General features: G+C 37.6%; 1 protein-coding gene across 1 annotated transcript in view; it reads left to right on the top strand.

Annotated features, from left to right (window-relative positions):
- Nucleotides 1-540: 540 nt before the first annotated feature.
- The window catches only part of LOC139475125 (anoctamin-1-like), a 34,880-nt gene continuing 12,350 nt past the window's right edge, over nt 541-23,070 (top strand). Inside the window, exons 1-13 of the mRNA XM_071258383.1 lie at nt 541-857; nt 6,324-6,418; nt 7,374-7,412; nt 10,894-11,046; nt 11,592-11,687; nt 15,591-15,635; nt 16,383-16,403; nt 18,588-18,736; nt 19,473-19,591; nt 19,730-19,785; nt 21,099-21,202; nt 21,703-21,837; nt 22,731-22,891. Of these exons, the coding sequence (XP_071114484.1) occupies nt 788-857; nt 6,324-6,418; nt 7,374-7,412; nt 10,894-11,046; nt 11,592-11,687; nt 15,591-15,635; nt 16,383-16,403; nt 18,588-18,736; nt 19,473-19,591; nt 19,730-19,785; nt 21,099-21,202; nt 21,703-21,837; nt 22,731-22,891 (1,243 nt within the window). The 5' untranslated portion in view covers nt 541-787. The remainder of the gene's footprint in view (nt 858-6,323; nt 6,419-7,373; nt 7,413-10,893; nt 11,047-11,591; nt 11,688-15,590; nt 15,636-16,382; nt 16,404-18,587; nt 18,737-19,472; nt 19,592-19,729; nt 19,786-21,098; nt 21,203-21,702; nt 21,838-22,730; nt 22,892-23,070) is intronic.

Genomic DNA, 23,070 nt, shown 5'->3' on the forward strand with positions numbered 1-23,070 from the left:
TAACCCAATTAAAATAGAGACCCTAGAGTAAAAACTCAATTGCTCTAAAGGATATCTGGAGCTCTGGTTGTAAAACTTTTTAGTTCAGTTCTAACCCTGCAGTGTAACCCTATTTGTATGTGGGATGTGAGTTTGGGGTAAATGCTCCACACAATAAAAGCATCAAGATGCCAGTTTGTGCCTTCAAGTAAAATCCTTTTTCTGTTAGTGTGTGGTGAGGTTCACACTCTAGTTATCACATATTTTTTGTGCTGTCATGTGTGCTAAAATGGCTAATGTAGGCTTGTCCAAGGTCTGACTCTGTACAAACGTTGTCATCATGTTCTGAGTTACCCACATGCCTGGCATTGTTAGCTACTCACCTGCGTAGGCAATCAACCCATTGATCTCCCCATTTCACCTACCCTGTCAGTTGACTCCACCACCTGTGACAGTCTGATTGAGATTGGACCAGTTTACTGGCTAGGAAAGGGGTAATAGTCTGTTGTGAGGTGTGTTCTGGATGACCTAGTTGTGAGTCTGTCAACACTGTAGCATCAAGACCGGTCATGCGCAGTGAGCACATATTCCTCCATAGGTAACAGTGAAGCGCTAATTGAATACAGTTGTACACTGGATACTGAATCACTGACTGACCCAACTCGGTTCATTGTTTTTACGCTCCACGGACCACACAGGTCAGGACGTGATGTAATAGAAAGCCAGACACACCGCTGGGGAGTGCCACACCCACCTGACTGCATGGTCACTGTAGTTTAGTTTCACTGTACCTATTGGACCATTCAGCATGGCTACTGCAGACAACGGTGTCTACCTGCAGAACTTCTCACGGTTTAATGAACCTGCACAGGGGAGATGTGAGTTTTACCACATTAATTACCAGCAGTAATCACGGTTAATGATACAAGAATGTCAATTCAATTTGTCATCCTTGTCATAGCAATCGGGTGATTGATATTAATATATTTAAAATAGAATGTTTTTAGCTTCCTTAAACGTGGGCCTCATGCTTTGGGTGAGGAATATTTTTCTTGATGTCATTTTCTGACACAATGTTTAGATGAGGAAGAGGTTGAGATGCCGCCCTGATGTATAGCTTTGTTATTGTGTAAACATTCCTTGTTGACCCCACACTCTATTATGTGAAAGTATGTCAGATTTGTTTGACATTATTATGCTAGCAAAAGTTCTACAGCTCTACGTCCGCGTAAGCTTTTCAATTGTATACAGTAAGACGTTGGGTTGGGTTAGATAATACTCAAAGAAACAGATTCCTTTTGTAGGCATTGAATAAAATTAAGTACATAATAACAACATACAATTTCACAATGGCAAGACTAATCTGAGCCTAATCCATTAGGTCTTCTTGTTTTTTTAATTAATTTTTAAATCATCTTCCCGAGGCAAGAGACTTAACTGACTATATAAGTCCAGTTTCCACCCTTGCCGAACTAGGCTGGTATTATGGAGTGAGATTTTGGCTGGACTAACGAATCTATGCAAAGTCGTATCAAAATCGCGCACCGAAATCAAAATCCGGTTCGTAAACTGTCATGCAGAGTTCGGTCGATTGCAGGATTTGCACAGCATGTGCACCACCAAATCGTTGTCAACAGATATTCTCCAAATCGTTTTGTGTTTTTAATCAAGGTGCTCACGTGATTTGGTGCACTTCGCAATGTAAGACCCGTTTTATCACTATATAGATCTTGATGGTCGATCAGATCGTCTTGACTGGACACGCCATTTTGTTTGAAGAAAATGCAAGTGATACGAGAGGTGGAATCTGATTGGTCTGTAGGAGAGGCATAGAAGGGATATAACTCGTAACAGCCACTGGTGGCACTACGATCAAGCCGAGGAATTCCAGTCTAGTTCGGCAAGGGTGGAAACTGGACTTTTCTAGTCCCTTGCCTCGGGAAGATGCTTTTAAATAAACATTCTTTTGATTTGTTATTACAATGTTAAATATTCTGTTATATGCTCCACATAAGGGCTGTATCAGCATACGTATGGCTAGAAAGATTACAGATACCACTGCAGTTAATCTTGAAAGTGTACCAAGTCTGTCATGAAAGAGTAAATACGCCCTACCTTTTACTTTAGGCCGTATCTTTCACATTTTAAAAATGACTATGTACATCTGCGATCATTTTACACTTGTGAGGTAAAAATCGATGTGTTTGGGGGATTCCCTCACATTGTCAATTGACAAAATCTGAATGCTGGGCCAATCTTTAAGCAGCTATTGTATTTTTCTTATTCCATTGGCTAATATTCTTTGTCTATAACTCTCGCCTCATTTTGTGACCAAGCTGTTAATCTAATCATTTCTGACGAAAATGTTGAAACAACAGTCAATTAAGAATTTTTTTGCAAAACTCCAACTACAAAGTCTTCATCAGTGTTATCTACCATAACAGATATAGTTGTGGGGTTCATAAATGAAAGTTTTAACTATTGTTGGAAATATTTCGTGATGAAACAAATTCCAATTATCTTGTCTGCAAATTATGTAGGACAGAAAATCATGACTAAATTTTTAGCTTTATCATGTTTATGAAATGTTATGTACTCAAAATATGTCAGTACCCGCCATCACAGATTGATTAAAGGACTACATGCTCCTGAAGTATAAAATTATCTGGAGCACTGTGTAACATTCAGTTTAAAATATTAAGCAATTAAATTATTATTAAGACACCGGGCAACTGAAAGTCAGTTATTTTTTTTATTTCCATTATCCTGTGTTCTCAGGCAAATGTCTTAATACTACTAAATCAAGGGAACCTTAGCATAATCCTAATGTTAAAATTTGAAGACAACATAGATTGAAATACATGTACTATCAAAGAAGACAGGATCCCTCTTAAATTGAAACACTGGGCCTTCTGACAAAGTGTTCTATGTGCAGATTATGACTGTTCCATGTAACATCTGAATGAGTAAATACCTTTGTTATTCAGAAGGACGAAATATGTTGCTTTCCCAGAAATTTCCAGTCTCATTGAATCATACCTTAGTTCTTGCTACTGCTACACAAGATCTATATAATATTCTATACAAGATCTACATAATATTCTACACAAGATCTACATAATATTCTATACAAGATCTATATAATATTCTATACAAGATCGACAAAATATTCTATACAAGATCGACATAATATTCTATACAAGATCGACATAATATTCTATACAAGATCGACAAAATATTCTATACAAGATCGACAAAATATTCTATACAAGATCGACATAATATTCTATACAAGATCGACATAATATTCTATACAAGATCGACAAAATATTCTATACAAGATCGACATAATATTCTATACAAGATCGACATAATATTCTATACAAGATCGACATAATATTCTATACAAGATCGACATAATATTCTATACAAGATATACATAATATTCTATACAAGATCGACATATTCTATACAAGATCTACATAATATTCTATACAAGATCTACATAATATTCTATACAAGATCTATATAATATTCTATACAAGATCTATATAATATTCTATACAAGATATACATAAATTTATACAAGATCGACATAATATTCTATACAAGATCTACATAATATTCTATACAAGATCTACATAATATTCTATACAAGATCTACATAATATTCTATACAAGATCTATATAATATTCTATACAAGATCTACATAATATTCTATACAAGATCTATATAATATTCTATACAAGATCTACATGATATTCTATACAAGATCTATATAATATTCTATACAAGATCGACATAATATTCTATACAAGATCTACATAATATTCTATACAAGATCTACATAATATTCTATACAAGATCTATATAATATTCTATACAAGATCTACATGATATTCTATACAAGATCTACATAATATTCTATACAAGATCTACATAATATTCTATACAAGATCTACATAATATTCTATACAAGATCTACATAATATTCTATACAATATCTATATAATATTCTATACAAGATCTACATGATATTCTATACAAGATCTACATAATATTCTATACAAGATCTACATAATATTCTATACAAGATCTACATAATATTCTATACAAGATCTACATGATATTCTATACAAGATCTATATAATATTCTATACAAGATCTACATAATATTCTATACAAGATCTACATAATATTCTATACAAGATCTACATGATATTCTATACAAGATCTACATGATATTCTATACAAGATCTACATGATATTCTATACAAGATCTACATAATATTCTATACAAGATCTACATAATATTCTATACAAGATCTACATGATATTCTATACAAGATCTACATAATATTCTATACAAGATCTACATGATATTCTATACAAGATCTACATAATATCAGACACGGGTGGCCCTATCATCTAAGGTACAGCAGTTCACTGAGTTCCATCCATTTGGCATGCCAGAAAAATATGATTGTTGGTACGAATCCCTGTTCTCCCCAACATGCCCCATAGTGTTTCTAAGTTTGTCAGCACCATACCTATGCTCGTGGGTTTCACCAGAGTGGTAAGTATCTGAGACCTGCATCACTTCAGGCTTTCCCCCCAACATCGTGCTGCGATATGACTCGAAAACTGTTCAAATCAGCGTTCAACCCAACTCACTCACTCTCAAGATAGACACAATTTTTTATGGATAACAACTTCTTTAATACTGTAAAAGGCGACGTTTCGGTATAGAGTCTTGCTTGACAACGGTATAAGGATCTATACCGAAACGTCGCCTTTTACAGTATTAAAGAAGTTGTTATCCATAAAAAATTGTGTCTATCTTGTCATCCGTCAACTTCTAAGTAATGCCTATCAAACAATTCACTCACTCACCTATTAAAGGTCATGTCAGAACAACCTTTCACAAGATTTGACCAAGCAATGAAAAGACTTGACAGAAAGTCAACATTAGCCATGTCTGAACAAACTTTCATCCGACCAATCAAAGCGTCGCTTACATCACTGCAAAAGTGAAAGTCCAAATGTGTTTTTCAACCATGCAACCTCAGAAAGCAGCTTTCACAAGTTTTTAGGTGCCAGTTTCAAAATGATGACTTTCATTCCAGAGTGCTCTTTGAAAAATATTTTGAAAAAATTCTTGATTCATTTGAAATTTCACAAAGAAAAATCTGGAATGACATATTGATGGCTGAGATGTTATGTCAGTACTTCCCACAAGCTAGGGAAGGTGCTTTTGTTGTAAATGTGTACCCAATTGAAGATAGAGATTTGATGATGCTTCATTAGGAATGCTGTGTGTTAGATTTTCAAGGTTGCTTGGTTGGAAAACACATTCACACTTTCGTGATCACGTAAGCAACGCATTGATTGGTTAGATGAAAAGTCGTTCAGACGTGACCTGTAATGAGGTGTCCTCAGATCTTTGTGTCGCCGTAGAGAGCACTAAGATCTGATTTGAATGAGATTATCAAAATTTCTTGACTCAAGCTTTTGATAACACACAGACTGACAGTGGCAGTTAAAAGATTTGGAATAATCACAAAGTGAACAAAAGCACATGGTTGGTTCCATGTTTGGTGTCTGAAATCTGGTTCAGTCAGTGCCCTCATGAAAAATAAACAAACTGAATGATGAACAAAGTAAAACTCAACCATGTCAACTGAAAACGTTTGATCAAACTTTTGATTACCGTATTCGACGTAATAAGCGCCCCGCTCTAATAAGCGCCCACGGCGATATTTGCTTATATATTGGCTAGTGAACAATCCCAATCAGCACCCCTTCCGATTGATCAATGTGCCCAAGACTTATTTATTCGTGTATAATACGCACTCGTGTGTTATATCACCCTTAATTATGGGCAATTAAATTCTTGAAAAATATATCTGTCGTATCATATGTAAACATTTCAGGCTGGTAGCATAAACCACAAAATTTACGATCTTTCAACTCAAAATAATATTCTAATAAGCTCCCCCTATTTCTAATTTTGAGAGCGCCCTGGGCGCTTATTACGTTGAATACGGTATTTGCCACACAACAATGATTTTAGGATGACAGTAGATAACACTGACCATCTTGACACTGTGTTGACTATTGAGACTATATATTTGAGGTTTTCATCTTGTTGAATCAAACCGGAAAGATAACTGTTTGGGAAGTTTAAGATACTCATCTTTTTATTCAATACTCATCAAAATATTATTATTGTGTTTTTCACCATTGTTATGATGAGACTTGCCTTATGTTTTGTTCTCTGCAGTATCATTGTATACATTTTGTGGAACTTGAAGGCTTATTAACAAGGAATATTGCATTGCAGTTTCTGCTTTGGGATCAGATGGTATGACACCAGATGATGATGACCACGATGACGCAGACGGCCAGTCTGTGGACCCAACACGTCAGAGGCCCAAGGTACGGTATACTTTATATCACATTTGAGGGAATAAAGTGCAAATTTCAGTTTAGGGGATCAGCCTTTGACCCTTTGGAAAGTTTTATAAACGTTTCTCTTTAAAAAAGAAGATAATCCTTCCATCAAACGAAAAAAGTGGTATTAAGATGGTTTATTTATGTGCTTCTATAAAGCCAGTGTTAGATTTCCTATGCACATGGATATTAGAACCCTAGGTACTTGATCCTTGGCCACTCATCTAGAGCTTCTTTCATTGAAGGAAAATGGAGAGAAAAAAATCAAAGAGATTTTTCCATGTTCATTTTCTGATAATGAGATCCAAATACAAACAAAGATCAGGTGAGCTTCAGAACCTTATGTCTTATGATTTAAAGACTGGATCACATAACTTCGGTAGTATTTAGTTCTTTTGATTTAAATCATACAGAACACTTCCATGGGGTGTTTTTTACAACTGTGTGGCCCAGTGGTCTAGGAATGCTACAGATTCACCCTGACTGTTTCTAGTTTGAGCTGAACACCAGTCTGCGCTCGTTGGTTTCATTTCACCAAAAAGTAAGCGTTTAAGACCTGCATCATTTTTGGCTTTCCTCCCACGTTGAGCTGACACGCCACGATGTAACTTCAATAGTGTTCAAAGCAATGTTAAACATCTCTCACACATTGTTGAGTCATTTGTCATCTGGTCATTGGTTGACATGTATATTGTGAGGTCATGCCTATCTGAATAATTATTCAATGTTATAAGTACACACTTACATTTGTGTGAACTGCAGAGTATCGATTAATGTCTTTCAACATGAAGCAGTTCAAAGTGGTTCATGGCATTTAGGTGTATGAATGGTGTCCATCATTGATTCAATACAGAATCTATGTCTTGGACAAGCAGCCCTGTAGACTTTAAGTTGCGTTGTTAAGAATGAGGGTATTTAGTGAAGAATTTTGACTGTCCAGTTTTCCAGTGTGGAAAGTCTTCCATCTGATGGTTCAAGCGTAAGTCCATGCTAATTAACGGTACCTGTCTGCAATTTTAGCTACTAGTCTGAAGCCTGAGTGTAGTAAAATCTCTTTGCTCTTTTAAACTCAGCTAATTAGATATAACAACACTATATTCCACTGATAAAGATGCTAAGAGCCATGTTTGGGCTAGTTGTCACAAGGTTTTGGCACAGACTGTAGTACCAGAAACGTTTTCAAATATTTTTTCTCAGATAGATTTATGTACCCAGATACTGCAACTGTGCAGCTGAGGTTTTCCTTTGATATGAACTGTAGTTGAGTTACATGTTCTTGCACATAGTGATCACTGATAAGGATTTCTGTACTGCTTTCGTAGCCAATTGAATCCCCTAGCAGTATATAGTAAAAATGATTTATTGTAACCTTTGCTTGAATGCCCTAGCAGCCTGTAACTATAGCTATTAGTTTGAAACCCAGTATAGTAAAATTCATTTTGCTCTAGCAAGCTTGGCATATTAGAGACAAAATGATGCAATGCAGTAAACCTGGTAAATGTTTCTGATTGTACAATATAGTAGTAGAAGATTTTGGAAATGATGCATCGATGCCCAGCAGACAATCCCTAGACAGTTCCTGTGTTGGGTCTGAATTAGTGTAGACAAATACCTATTGTCACCTATGTTTGCTGTTTTTTTTCCACAGAAATACCTGGAAGTAAGTAGTATTCTCCCTGGGGATTTGGTCTGTGGCCTTGCGTGTGGTTGCCCTCTCATAATGAGAACAGTTTGAATGTAATAAGTAGCATGTGCTGTGTCATAATGACTAATGAGATGCAACTTGCATATGCTCCAATTTGTATTTTCAGGTAACTGAGACCGTTAGACAGTATTTGTACTGTGACAGTGATGCTTAGTCCAGCCAGAGGACATGTCACTTAGTACACAGTTGATATCTTACTTCTGTTGAGTGCAGAAAGGAAAATAGGGCTTCACTTTGTCATGTTTACCTGCCTGATACATATTCCATGCAATGTATTATCACATGTTGATGTGTAAGTAGATACATTGCTGGTCTACGTATACGAGGTCACAGGTTCCTGAGAGATAATCAGCTGGTAATGTATCTGCCCTATGTCCATAAACTTGTTATAAAAGTCAGTAGTCCTTATGACCAGTTGGACATGTCACTAAACACAACAGGTGCTGTGAATTCAGTTGGTTTCATAAACACAAATGGAACCTAACCAAGATGGCACAGAATATATTAAGCATGTGTACCTACTTTATGATCACCTGATCAAATGTTACTTAGACTTGCACACCATTTTCTATCACATAATGTTACCTGGACTTGCATGTGACATTTTTTACTTATCTTTGAAAGTTGTCATGACATGGAATTATTTTTGTCAAACCTCTGATTTAGGAAGTTACAATCCAATCCTCCGTACACAATGTAGTTTCAAAATATGTGACAGGTATTAGTAGTTTTGTCTGCCTGGACTGTTGAGTGCAGAGTAAACAATAGAGCTCCACATTTACAGCTATATAAAAACATATTTTATGGGTCCTCATCTTTCATGAGAAATGTAAGTCAACACAACACTGTTCTACATATACAGTGTTATTTCATGATATGCCATACATGATGTTTAATATGACTAAATCTGCTCGGGCCACGTTGGACTGCACACGTTATGTTGTATGATTGAGTTAACATTGGCAGTAGAAGGGGAAAATGGCTTCACTTTAACCACTAGGTATGTCTTTTACAATTATATCATATTTGTGAGATTGTTAATATGACATTGGCTGCCCGGGCCAAGGGCACTGTTTATTTGCACTTTGGACTTTGGTTATATTGAGAGAAAAGCCTCATGTTAACCCCCATGTTTGCTTCTTAGGTGATGTGTTATCAGATTCTTATTTTATAGTGTGTAATGCAGATATAGCTGTTTCATAAGCTCCTAAGGCTAGAATAGGAGCCCCGAAACTAGCCTCTGATTAATGGTTTTGTTTGGTTGAAAATGGTAATGTGTGTTTTCTACTTATTTGAAAGTGACATGTTTGATTCACAGATAACTGTATTTCATAATAGTAAAATTATTTGCAGAAACATTATGTTTTTCTGTGAGACTGAATATCTATACTAGCCTTTTACCCCATTCTAATGTTTATTGCATTTTTATCAGAGTTATTTTGTAAAAATACTGCCTGCTTTTATTCTTAAAAACTTCATACACTTTATAATACAATAAATAAGGATACTCTCTGTGCCTGTGTGTCAACGTCACTCATACAACAGCAGTCAGTGAATGGAAGTCCTCATGTGCATCATGAATTAGAGTGTTATAACACCTAACACATATTAATAATGTTTCCATTGGTACCAAGCTGGACAACCGCCCTATTGCTTTATAAATGTTCTGTGATTTGATCCTATATTAATTAGACCTTTATTCTGTATGATTTCAATGTTTAGAACTGTTAGGACTCTGGGTGTAAATGTCTCTTTGGACATGATGTGGAAGAAGTGTTAGAAATTGGCACTAGTCCTGTTGTCCTTGCCAAACTGCCCAATAGTTAAGGTATCGTAAGGACATTTGTAAAGGGTTTTCCTCTATTGTCATTATAAGGACCAGTGGACTAAAAATGTTAGTTTCTACCGCTGTGGAAGTATGCCATTATTCATAGTAGCCTTGATCTTCAGCAATCCATGCTTTTTGTAAGAGGCGACTATGACATAAGAAGCAACTTACAGAATTGAGTGGTCAGAATGGTACCAGAAAACCATTCATTGATAGTGGCGAGCTACAGATTGTTTACACTCCAATACATTTTTTATTAAGACTTATTATGTCAATATAATGGTTTTACTATTAGTAAGGATTAGTTTGGTAAGTTGCAAGCTCAGAGAATGTCAATGGTTTAATTTTTTACCATCAGTATACAATCATATATGATTTGCTCATGCAGTTAGATTAGCTATGGGATCATTAGGTTTATGTTGATTGATTTGATTTCAACTAGTTACCTGACTTGTCTGCATGACGTGTGTTTTCATTTTGATTTTGTTTGCATTTTTCTCACCTTTTGCACTTTCTTTTATCTACAGCATGATTGATTCTGTAGGTTATAAATTCTGATTCTGATTTTATTCATTGTGCTATGTTTCATTTAAATTTATCTGTTTGTCTGACAGGTGGTTGCTTAGTAGTTACATAGCACATACATTGATACATGTAGACCTCCTGATTCCATTCAAAACCACTGTTCTCTTATGTCATGTCCGTGAAGGTCTTGCTACAGTGATAGTCACGCTTTATTGAAAGCTCCGTGTCATGACGCCATTGTCTTTGATCTTGATGAAATATGTGGCTTGTCAAGCAGTTGTTAGTACATTCCAATTTGGGATACATCCCTTTGGAAAGTTTGTCAGCGATCAAATGTTGCTATATTTTTTCCGAGCTACAAACAATTAATGTTTTGCTATTTCTTGTTTTTCAACTATGCAGGTACGCAACATGTTTTTTCAAGATGGAGACCGTAAAATCGACTTTGTCCTTGCATGGAAGGTCAAGGTTAAAAAACAGCAAGAGGCTGAGGAGGCAAGAAGGATCTTTGAGACTAACCTACGTGATGAAGGCCTAGAACTGGAGTATGACAAGGTGAGACAAGCTTCCATCATGTCCATGCCCTTTGTTAATTAAGGTATCAGCATGACTCAGATGTTATGAGTTTTTTATATCTAAGGGAATAGCTTATCTCTTGAGGGGGCATGGGAGCGGTCGGGTAGCCTAGTGGTTAAAGTGTTCGTTTGTCACACCGAAGACCCGGGTTCGATTCCTGACATGGGTACAATGTGTGAAGCCCATTCTGGTGTCTCCTGCTGTGATATTGCTGGAATATTGGTAAAAGTGGCATAAAACCAAACTCACTCACTCACTTGAGGGGGCATGACTAGCCAGTATAAGGCACTGCAATTTGCTGTGTAGAATTGTGTCCTTTGGGCACACCAGAAACCTATTGTTATGTTTCAAATCCCGGTTCGTCCGAGTTATGTTATGATATAACTTGAATACTGTTCAAAGCGGTGGTAAACCCAACAAATTCACTCCCTTTCTTATCTGTTAATGACACTTGTTTGAGTCAGTATGTAGCTTTAAAACCACTGTCAAATAGTCTGAAATTATAGGGTTTGCTTCAATTGTAGAGGAACGGCGAGACCCACTTCATGAAGGTCCATGCTCCTTATAAGGTGTTGGAGAGGTATGCTGACATCCTCAAGATCCGTATGCCAATGAAGGAGGTACGTGTGCAGAGTGTTAACTATCCAAGGTGCATCTAGGTTTAGTGGTTAGTAGTTGTGTATTGTATTGTGTAAATCCAGGAATGAACTAGAGATAGTTGGTGGTTTGGTCACCCCATGTAAACTACACTGGTGACAGGAGATATAACTCATCAATGTCGCGAAGTAAGAATCATTTTCTATTGTAACTATCACACATGGATTTCTCCTCCTAGTGGGCTTGGCAGGAGCTGTTTTGTCTAGGCATTGTGACCGCCTCTGTGGTCTAGTAGAAGAGTGTCATCCCGGAGAGCGGAAGGTCCGCGGTTCGATCCCCATACCAAAAGACGTTAAAAGATGGTACTTGTTGTTACCCTGTCTGGTTATCGGCATAAAGGGGCTAAAACAAGGACTGGTCATCTCAGAGTCAGTATACTGTGTCTGAGTCGGGTATTCATGTTAAACTAAAACAAATACTGTTCAAAGTGACCTAAACCCATACTCCAAGTGGGCTTACATCATTTCAAATAATCTGTCATCTTTAACACCAAAAGAGCTTTTGTTTTTTAAACTTTGTATGCCATCTCACACAAGTAGGCATGATGTCAGAAGCTTTTCCCTGTCAATGCATATGTCCACTTGACTGGTTCAGTTGTCGTAAGTATATGGTGGGTGAATGACGTTATAGTTTTAAGTAATGAGGAATCAGACATTGATGAAGCCTTTAAGAAAATCATCATGTCTTAGTACGAGTTGTGTATATGTTCTGTTGTCCTAAAGAATAACTCGGGGGCACAGGTGGCCCAGTCGTCTAAGGCGCTGCAATTTGCTGTGCAGAGTTGCATCCTTTGGGCATGCCAGAAACCTATGATTGTGGGTTCGAATCCCGGTTCTCCCTGATTTCTAGGTTTGTCAGTACCATACCCCGCTCGTTGGTTTCATCAAGGTGGTAAACGTCTGCGACCTGCATCACTTCGTGCTTTCCTCCCACATTAAGCTGACACAACATGATATAACTGGAATACTGTTAAAAGAGGCATTAAATATAACTCACTCACTAAGGAATAACTCCGTAGCTGTTGTAAGTCTGATGTACCCCATGCTTGTTATTAGAAGCGGCTATAATGGGGACCAGCTGACCACAGTGGCAGCTGAGGGTGGTTACACCATGTATGCGTTACCACCAGGAGCTGCTTCTCCACAATTAACCTTTGAAGGCCTCTGTGGTGAATCTGTACAATTGTTGACTGCAATTTGGTAACCAAAATCATTCACTATTAACTTAGAATTTGTTGTTTTTTTCTGTTAAAAGATATGCTTTTTTCCCCATATCTTATTCCATATGCAGGACATGAATCTGTACCTGGTTGACAGAAAGATAACAAGCCTTGTTTTGGAGGAGGTGATTTGAGCCAGAGTGTACTACCAGTCATATTCTATTACAATGATTACTAAACAATTAGAACATGTAGAATGTTGAACTTTTTTTTAATCAGTGTGCTTACTGCCAATAGCTACAGACTCTCTGTAGCATAACGTTAGGAAGTGAGACATGCAGTAGGTCTGCCTACAGGCTGTAGCATAACCATGACAACAGTTGTAGCAAGTCTGATCTACCTACATTCTCTAGAGTTGTAGGTAGCGAGACTGATCTGACTACATACTCTGGTGTAATTCTGTAGCACTACCAAACCAGCCTCTAGTGTAACAGCAGGTAGAGAAACTAGTCGACCTAACAACGCTAGCACTTACATAAGCCTGATCTGACTTCAGATTTGAGTGTCTCAGTAGGTAGTAGGTAGGTAAACATACAGACCCATACAGCAGAGTAAAAGCAGGTAGCAAAGCTGAAAACTTACTGCCTATAAACATCAGCATGAGACTAGGTAGATGAGACGGACCTGCCTCTAAACTATAGTGCAACAGTAGGTAGAGACATGAGTGTAATCTGCCCACAAACTATAGTGTAAGAGTAGGTAGAAACATGTGACTGATCCATGTGAGCTATGGTGGAAAACATGAGATTGATAGCCGATCTCTGAGTCAACATTAGTTGTGTGAAGAAGTCACATTTCTTGTGACATGCATCAGGAAAAGCATGGAGGCATTTGACTTGCACGAGACATGTGACATGTGAGGTAGGTATGGAGGCATGTGACATGTTGGGGGTAGGGGGTAGGGGAGGATGTTGTTATGGGGTGGGGCAAATAGACTGACATGTGACTAGCAGTGTTTGAGTATTTGGGTATGTGGGATAATTACTTGAAGAGATGTGGTGGTATATCTTTAATTTGGTGATAAGTGAAAGGTTTAAACAATTTATCCGTATGATGTTTTCTTCTGTTTGGGATGACAGCATGTATACAAGAGACCCTGGCATCGGAAGGTATATGATCTTGGTTTTAGAAGAATCAGCATGCTCTGTTGTCAGCAACTTTTCATACTTTTGTGTCCTAGATGCACGGGATTACTCTCAAACTAACTTTTCAAATACTTACAAAATCCATTTAAATAAAGATTCAAACTCAAAGAAATAAATTTGATCTTAAGCACACAAACAATAACAATTTCAAGAGAATGAAACTAAAATCAATACATGATCATGAAACAAAAACATTTAAAAGAAGAGGTTTTTCATATCTTGTGTCCGTGCCATATACTGTCATATTTTGGACATATTGCTGTCATGTGTTTGAATCAATCATGGGGTTTAGCTGTCATGTGTCGATCATGGGGTTTAGCTGTCATGTGTCAATCATGGGGTTCAGCTGTCACATGTCAATCATGGATTTTAGCTGTCATGTGTCAATCATGGGATTTAGCTGTCTTGTGTCAATTATGGAGTTTAGCTGTCATGTGTCAATCATGGGGCTTAGCTGTCGTGTCAGTCATAGGGTTTAGCTGTCACATGTCAATTATGGAATTTAGCTGTCATGTGTCAATTATGGAGTTTAGCTGTCATGTGTCAGTCATGGGGTTTAGCTGTCATGTCCCCATCATGGGATTTAGCTGTCACATTTCCATGGGGTTTAAATGTCATATATCAAATATGGAGATTAGCTGTCATGTGTCAGTCATGGGGTTGAGATGTCATGTCTCCATCAGTGGTTTAGATGTCATGTCTCCATCATGGGGTTTAGCTGTCACATGTACAACATGCAATATGTCTGTCACCTGTCCAACATGCAATATATCTGTCGCGTGTACAACAAACAATAATCTGTCATGTGTACAACATGTGATATAACTGTCACATGTAAAATAACCACATAACTTTCACACGTCCAACATATGAAATAAATGTTGTATGTCCAACAAGGACATGTCCAATCCCTGGTATGGCTGTCACATGTTAATAGTTTACAAGCCTCAGGATAGTAAAATATATTCCTATTTCCATGTCCAATATATAAGGGAGGTACATCATCAGTCTGCAGTATTAGCCACTTGTCTGAAGCCTGAGTCTTGTAAAAGTCATGTAAGCTCAGCTGATAGAAGTCCTTTACCAACTAAACAATCTACTGAAAATGGCATCAAGAGCCATGTTGGTGCTAGTAGTTTGGGGCCCAGTCTCACTCTGTATCATCATATCCAGTTCACCATCATTTCACGTTCCTCCATTCCAGTTAGGCACACCAGTTTGTGTACTGAACAGCATGTCTCATTCCAGTTGTAGTGCACCAGTTTGTGTGTTGGTAGTGACACACTTTTACTGTTCATTGAATCTAACTAACATCTAATGTGTTTTAGCTAACATGTGTTTGCAGTTTTTCTTATTCTTCGCTTTGTGTTTTTTTCTTCCTCCCACTTGTTACTTTCCACCCCTATGGGTGTCGTGTTCCACCACTGTGCTGACTTGATCTACCGTGCGCGTTGCTGTTGGTGCTGTTACTGATGCTGCCATGTGGGCTGCTTGGCTTATAGACCGTCATCTTACATAACATGGCCGGCAAATTCGAGGACTTGGAGGTACATAGCATCTACTGCCATGGTAGCATCTCACAAGTTCCAAGCATTTTGAACACATTATGATATAGAGCTAGGGCAATAAATATATATTTATTATATGTATGCTTGAAAAGCCACAGATGCCATTATTGCTTCATATTACAGAATATATAGAAGGGGTAGACACCATGAGTAATGTTACAATCAAGTCCACAATCTGGATTATAACAGATATTACTATATTTTCGGAGAAAATAATAAACCAAATTTTCTTATGCATAATGCACATCCTGCTTTTAGAGTTCACTTATTGTGAAAAAATAGCCTTTCCAGATTGTCTTTATTCTAGGAATGTAGACTGATGTCTGTGTCTAACCCTGATATATATGCGTATGTGATATATGTTAGCTTATTCAGTAGATGGAACATGTGTGGTGTTGCTATGGTGTTCTTGAGGTATATTTTGTATTTTATTAACATGTTATGAGGCTTTGGTTGATGGTAAAGGTAAGGATATTAACAGTATTCATCCAAAACACAAGCAGAAAAGAGATACATTGGATTAAATGGTCTTCATCTAAACAGTGTATATCAAGCAGGAATTTAAATTGGACAAGGGAGATTTTTGGACAAGTTTTGTCTTCCTGTTTTCACCCCTTACTCAGAAATCTATTATTTTTTATGTGTGATTTGGTAAACTGATTCTTCTCCAACTCTCTGACTGTCTTGTCCGGCTCTGGTTTACATGAACATATTTGTCCCTTTCAGGTGTACAGCGTTATGAATAAAGTGAGACGTATTCCCTGTTCCCTAATTAGTGTTGCCCGTGTCATTGTATGCCTCCTACATTGTCCCACAATTCCACTCTCACAGCACTATACACCCAGTCAGAGGCTACGAGGGGGACACAACTAATGTGTCAAACACCACTGTTTCGACTAATCTAAAACTCAACTTTAATATTAAATCATAAACATGATAAAAGAACATATATGGATAATTACTCATTCGTCACAATGATATCTGTACTCTGGGAACTGGTTAAAAAGGATGCCAATGTAAAAAATAATTGTTACTTTGTAAATGAAGTACCGTAACTGCTTTATGCGTTCCCTTCTAAATTTACAAACAGCAACAAACAGAAATACAATTTCTCAATTCTTTTTTTTTCATTGAATGCCACTATTCTTTAGCATTGGTATTGCCTGCACTTCTTTGCAACTGCGTATTGACTGTAAAAGTGTGGTGTATTGGAAGTTGTTCACTGCCAAGTTCCTTAAGAGGTAATTAAATTTACCTCAATTATTTTTTCAATATTACATGAACAGTAAGATTGAAACGGCACTTTAGTAAATTCAAGAAAGTAAATCACCCACTCCACTTTAGAAGTAGGAATGAGGTTGCTGTATATTTCTCTCCATTCGCCAAATAGAAAAACTATCAAAACCTGGATGCCATGCTGCATTTGTATCGTAGTAGAAATTATGAAGGAAATATCTTTGGTATTTGATATATGACATCTTTGTGAGGTCACTAATATTATGAATAATGAATGTGATGCATGCTTAAAAAGAGAATGTTGTGCTTACTTTGGTATCAGTAAAAGAAATTAACACTAACACCATCAACAATACTTACATCTGGATATGAATAACTACATGTGCATTGATAGGAACATTATGACAATACTACAGTGCAGTGATTTTAACAATATACATCCACTGACTGCACTACCAGTTACATTGATTGATATTTGGACATGCTCTAACTACACTAGCAGTGATATCAACATTGGGACATCGACTGTCTACACTAGCAGTGATATCAACATTGGGATATCCACTGACTACACAAGCAGTGATATCAACATTATAGCATGTCTGATTACACTAGCAATAAAACACTTCAACATTGGGCATGCCTATCAATCTGCAAGATATGCATCCTCAGTAGTCTAGGGTATTTTATCTCCAGCCTTCAATTATAAATACCCTGGACCCATTCGCTGACATTGCTTGGGAAGTGTAGCACATGAGTCTCATTTGACTCAAAACAAAATTATTATAGTGATTGGTTGAGGGTATTTATCATAACTGAATTGAGATATATTACTCTCGATAATCAAGATATGTTGTGATCTTAATTTCTATGAGCCAAACAGAGAAAACCATTGCTCAGGCCAAACCTATTGAACATTCCTTATTTTGTAGTGCTGTTACTGTCAACTACAAACTCTCCAACAAATGATGTGAAGACATAATCTGCTGTAGTCCACAAGAGTTATCTAAGCACCCAAGTTTTAGAACACATTAGATTGACATTTCTATCATATTTCTTTTCAGTCCATTATCATTATGGTGATGGTGATCAATCATGTCAGTGCCTGGCCATTTTACTCAATCTATTTGTGTTTGGTGACCAGAATGCATGTCTGTCTGTCCGACTGTCTTTCTAACTGTCTGCCTGTCAAACTGTACGACTCGTCACTCTGTGTGGGTTTTGGTAATATATGAATCTGCATGTTGACCTGCGTCTGTGCATGTCAACTTACAGTCTACCCAGCCTGGTCTATCATACATCATCTTTCACCTATCAGCAACCCATCCCAGGGACTTGAATTAACCCAAACCATTGACTAACAATTTGCTGTGTGCCTTTAGAGTAATAGAGTTATCTTGGTTTGCATCATGATAGCTTGGGATGTCTCCCAGAGCATGTAGAAGCCTTTCTAGTTTCAACCATTTAGCATTTGGCAGTTTTGCTGTGCGGTCGTCTTTAGATGTGGTTTGTTCTTTAAGAATCCTGTCATGATATCATTGATATTTTCTTCTAAGTTTTGTATATGTTCCTGAAAATCGGACAAGTAAAGTAAAAGTTATTTCAATATCGGTGATTTTCTTAACATGTGAAAGTTGTAACTGCTGTACCAAATGCATCTTCGTGATTGATATGCCTGAGTCTGATGTATTCTAGAGTCCAGTGCACTCTGTGTCGACGCGGCTGTGGAATTCCGTCACTGGCTTTTTCAAGCGCTTCCTGACCCCCTTCCAAATAGACCCGACTGTTATGCCTCCAGTAAGGCGACGCTACACGTGCCCATACAGCCGGAACAAGAAATATCTGTAAGCACACATACCACTTGGTGATCTGACATACCTTCTTTCCTGAAAGTTGTTGTACTGTCTGATAACTCTCTGGATACACAAGACAGGGCTCTACCATGACCAGCACAACTGGAGGTTCAGTGGACCCACTTTAATTGATTTCAAGGATCCTTACAGGATATATGAGGGTCCGTTAATGTATTGAAATTGTGCAATGTACTGTAAGAATTGATAATTGTTTGATTTACAGAACCTTTGAATTTCTTGCCATATTAATATTAATAATACTGTGCATCCCTGGGATGCAATGTTTATTTTCTCTGCGTTCATTCTATACAGAACATGTGTACTGGACACACATTTGTGCATCATGTAAGACCCTGACAAGATCATTAACAACTTATGTCACCTTGTGGTTGTAGATAATCAAATGTGGTCTGAATAATTAGGTACTTCATGTGCTGTTGAAGTTTGTACTGAGTTTAAGTTGAAACTGAATGTGTTAGAATAGACTTTCAAATGTATGACTTGGAGGTTTCATATGAATGATGACGTTCCTTAAGGTTAAAACACTTGAAGATCTATCTCCATTTTACTATGACAGAATTGGATGCAACTTCTTTGTGGTCAGCAAAGATATTGCATGTTTTGTATGCTTAGCATGCTTAGTTATATTATTTTTCCTGATTTCAAAATATCAGGGAAAACAATTATTTCAATTCAGCTCACCCAATGACATGTTTTGTTTTGGCAGATTTGAAATGAATGAAAATAAAGAGCTACTGTTTTCAAATGCTGTGAGAAGTTGGATCGTGGATTACATTTTGAGAAGGAAAGCATTCAAGAAAGACGAAGGAAAAGCATTTTCATTTGGTAGGTTATAGCTAATGAAAGACATACTGATATAAAGATCTCAAGGCGATATTGAGTTTGTTATACCAATTCCATGGTCTAGTTTATTATAAATCTAGGTGCTTGATACCAGTGAAGAATGTTTCTAATCTTTGACAGGTCTGAAGAAGATGATGGCTGATGGGTTCTATGATGCTGCCTTCCCCATGCATGAGGTAAGTCCATGGAGATCAGCCGTAGGCCCCTGTGGGGATGCAGCTCCCCGGGACACTGTACAGTTTACTATGAGTATAACAAACACAAAGGGCCACTAATTTTAGTCCGTTATAACCAAAGTTCATTATAAGCATATGTACAGCATATGTACAGCATATGTACAGCATATGTACAGCATATGTACAGCATATATACAACATATATACAGCATATATACAGCTTATATACAGCAAATATACCGCAAATGCCCGGGACCAAAAAACAGTGTTATATCCGTCAGTTTGTTATAAGCATGTTTGTTATAAACGTAAGTTACTGTACTTGCCTTAGAACTGAGTGCATGTGAGGGTCCTGTGGCCACAATGACAGCCAGGTAGAGAGAGAGAGATGGTGGCCATTTGAGTAGACCTTCTCAACGACATGGACCAAATCACACATTTTCATGTGTGGAATTCATGGTTGATTGGTTGGAACAAACCAACTATGACAAAAGATAGATGATAAAATCTCCACTGATTCACAGCAGTGCATCTGTTCATCTTGAAACCACTGGTTAACTCCAAGTAATGGTATGCAGATTTGAAATAGTCACCTTCCTTTAGGCCTCTAAGGTAGATGCTGTGTCGGGTCTGTAGTGTCAAATTTGTATGGGTCCTTATTAGGGATGTGCGGTTTTATTGGTATACCGGTATATTGCAATACAAATTCATCACGATACGTATTGCGATACGTTTTTGGTGTATCGGTTTTTCCCTCATTATTCAAACTGTGACTGAAATGTATATGCCATGATGTATAGTCTTACCTTATTAAATCAAAACAAAGACAAAACAAATGCTTCATACTCTATATTTGATTGTAGATAAAAATAATAGTACAATTTATTAAAATTGGTTCATAATTTTGACCAAATTGTTAACATTGCAGCTTGCATATTAATATTTGTCAAAGGGATATGAAAAAAAGCTTTCCCTTGGTAGAAATTATTCTATATATTGCAATATGTTTTTGAAATATTGCAATATATCGCAATACACTTTTTGGTCCAATTCCCAACTCTAGTCCTTATGGCCTGCAATAAATTGATGTGTCACAATAGCTAGAGTTCTTTATATGAGGGCCCGAAGAGTTAGTCAGGGCCTGCTGCTTCTAAAGTCTGTAGGTTCTGATGACAGCCCGGCAGTGTATTGAATTATAACACTGATAGTATGATATGAATATTACTGATTCACATCAGCAATGAATGTTGAACAGTAGGGTCCACCAACAACTGACAGCTTGTCTGACCAGTAGTGTCTGTGTGTCGTTTCAGGGTCACTGGAAGCCTGGGTCCGCCAACAACCCACGCAAATTGCTCTATGATTACTGGGCAGGCTGGAGGAGCTTCCTCAAGTTTCAGCCACATGACTACATCAGGTATACATTCCCAGCATGTTATATTCCAAATACAATAAAACCATGTCAGCAGTATTCGACATTAGGGAGGTCCTAGGGTTCTATTACTATTTTGTTATTAGATATTACTCTAGAAACCCCTATTATTTTTAATTAGGGGGATTAGGCCGAGGACATTTTGCCTTATATTCTTAATCCCTGACTGGTATCGTTGATTCAGGCGCCGCAATTAGCTGTGCAATTCTGGGTTTGTCAGCACCATACATGTGCTTGAGGGTTTCATAGAAGTGGTAAACGTCGGAGACCTTCATCACTTTGGGTTTTCCACCCACTTTAAGCTGTCAGCCCATAATATAACAGAAAGACTGTTCAAAGTGGTGCTGAATCACTCACTCACTCACTTAATCCCTTATTGCTGCTCCTTTCCCCTATTTTGATTGATTTGTTTCCTATAAAATATTGATGATGTCTGTTACCCATGAAACTATGTCTTTATTCTTTTCAATGTGTTTGTATTTCAGAAATTATTTTGGTGAAAAGATTGCCATATACTTTGCCTGGCTTGGTTTCTACACGACAATGCTGGTTCCTGCTTCGATAGTTGGTCTGATAGTGTTCATCTATGGCTGTGTTATCATGTACACAAATGACGTCACGTGAGTTGGTACCATCTATACACATGGTTGAGTTAGTATGAGTATTGGGTGGCCCATTTGTCTAAGGTGCCGCAATTCGCTGTGAGTTCCGTCCCTTGGGCACCAACCTCCTGCTCGTGGGTTTCACCAAAGTGATAAATGTCAGAGACCTGCATCACCCAGAGCTTTCCTCCCACATCAAGCTGACACGCCATGATATAATTGGAATACTTTCAAAACTGGCTTTATACCCAGCTCACTCAATCAGTATGAGTGTTCTCAATGTCACAGAGTATAGATATCCTGATAAGATGGGCCTCCTTGTCTGTATCCGACATACTGTGACATAACTGGAATACTTTACAGAGCTGCGTTAGACCCACGTTACTAAATCAGTGTGAGTCACAGAGTAAAGATATCCTGATAAGATGGCTCTCTTTGTCTGTTGCTCTTGGGGATGCACTGAGTCCATATACTACACAGTGTGTCATGTAAAGATATATTTCCCATGGGGATTCCGAGGTAGAATAGGTTCCCAGTACTAGTGGCATTGACTTATCACGATTGGTGATACAACCTGTGATTGACTGATTGTGTCGTTGTGCCGCAATGGTTATGATCGTTGCTCATGCCATCAGTTGTGCAACTCAGTTTCATATCTGGCCGCAATAATACTGGAATGTTACTGACTGCAAACATCATCCACACACTCACTCACTGATGGAGATCACTACTGTCTGAGGGTATTAAACTCGGTGACTTTCATGACTATACTTTGATTATCTGACTTACACAGACAATAATAGTTCAAACAAAGCCCATCTGAACAATGCATTAAGGTAATGAATTATTACAGTGGTAGTATGTACTATTTGTACACATGTACTCATTGGCTAGTGTTTGTTTCCCTACAGGGCAGAGCTCTGCGATCCCAAAAACAACTTCACCATGTGCCCCTTGTGTGACCGTCAGTGTCCCTACTGGAAACTACATGAGGCATGTACTCATGCAGCCGTCAGCAGAATATTTGATAATGGTGCTACTGTCTTCTTTGCCATCTTTATGTCACTGTGGGGTAAGTAGACCAGTCAACTTATGTCCATGTGCTGCAGTTATGATCCTCTTTGAGCTTCAGTTCTGCGAAATAACTTCAGAACAATTTGAAATGTCTTCATAATATTTTGACAATGATTTGACAGTATTCATGATCACCTTAAAACAGATCAGATCGTCTGTCTTCAGTCTAGATTGTTT

Source organism: Haliotis cracherodii, unplaced genomic scaffold (assembly GCF_022045235.1).
Source record: "Haliotis cracherodii isolate W230 unplaced genomic scaffold, xgHalCrac1.p SCAF_3, whole genome shotgun sequence".
Classification (NCBI taxonomy): Eukaryota; Metazoa; Mollusca; class Gastropoda; order Lepetellida; family Haliotidae; genus Haliotis; species Haliotis cracherodii.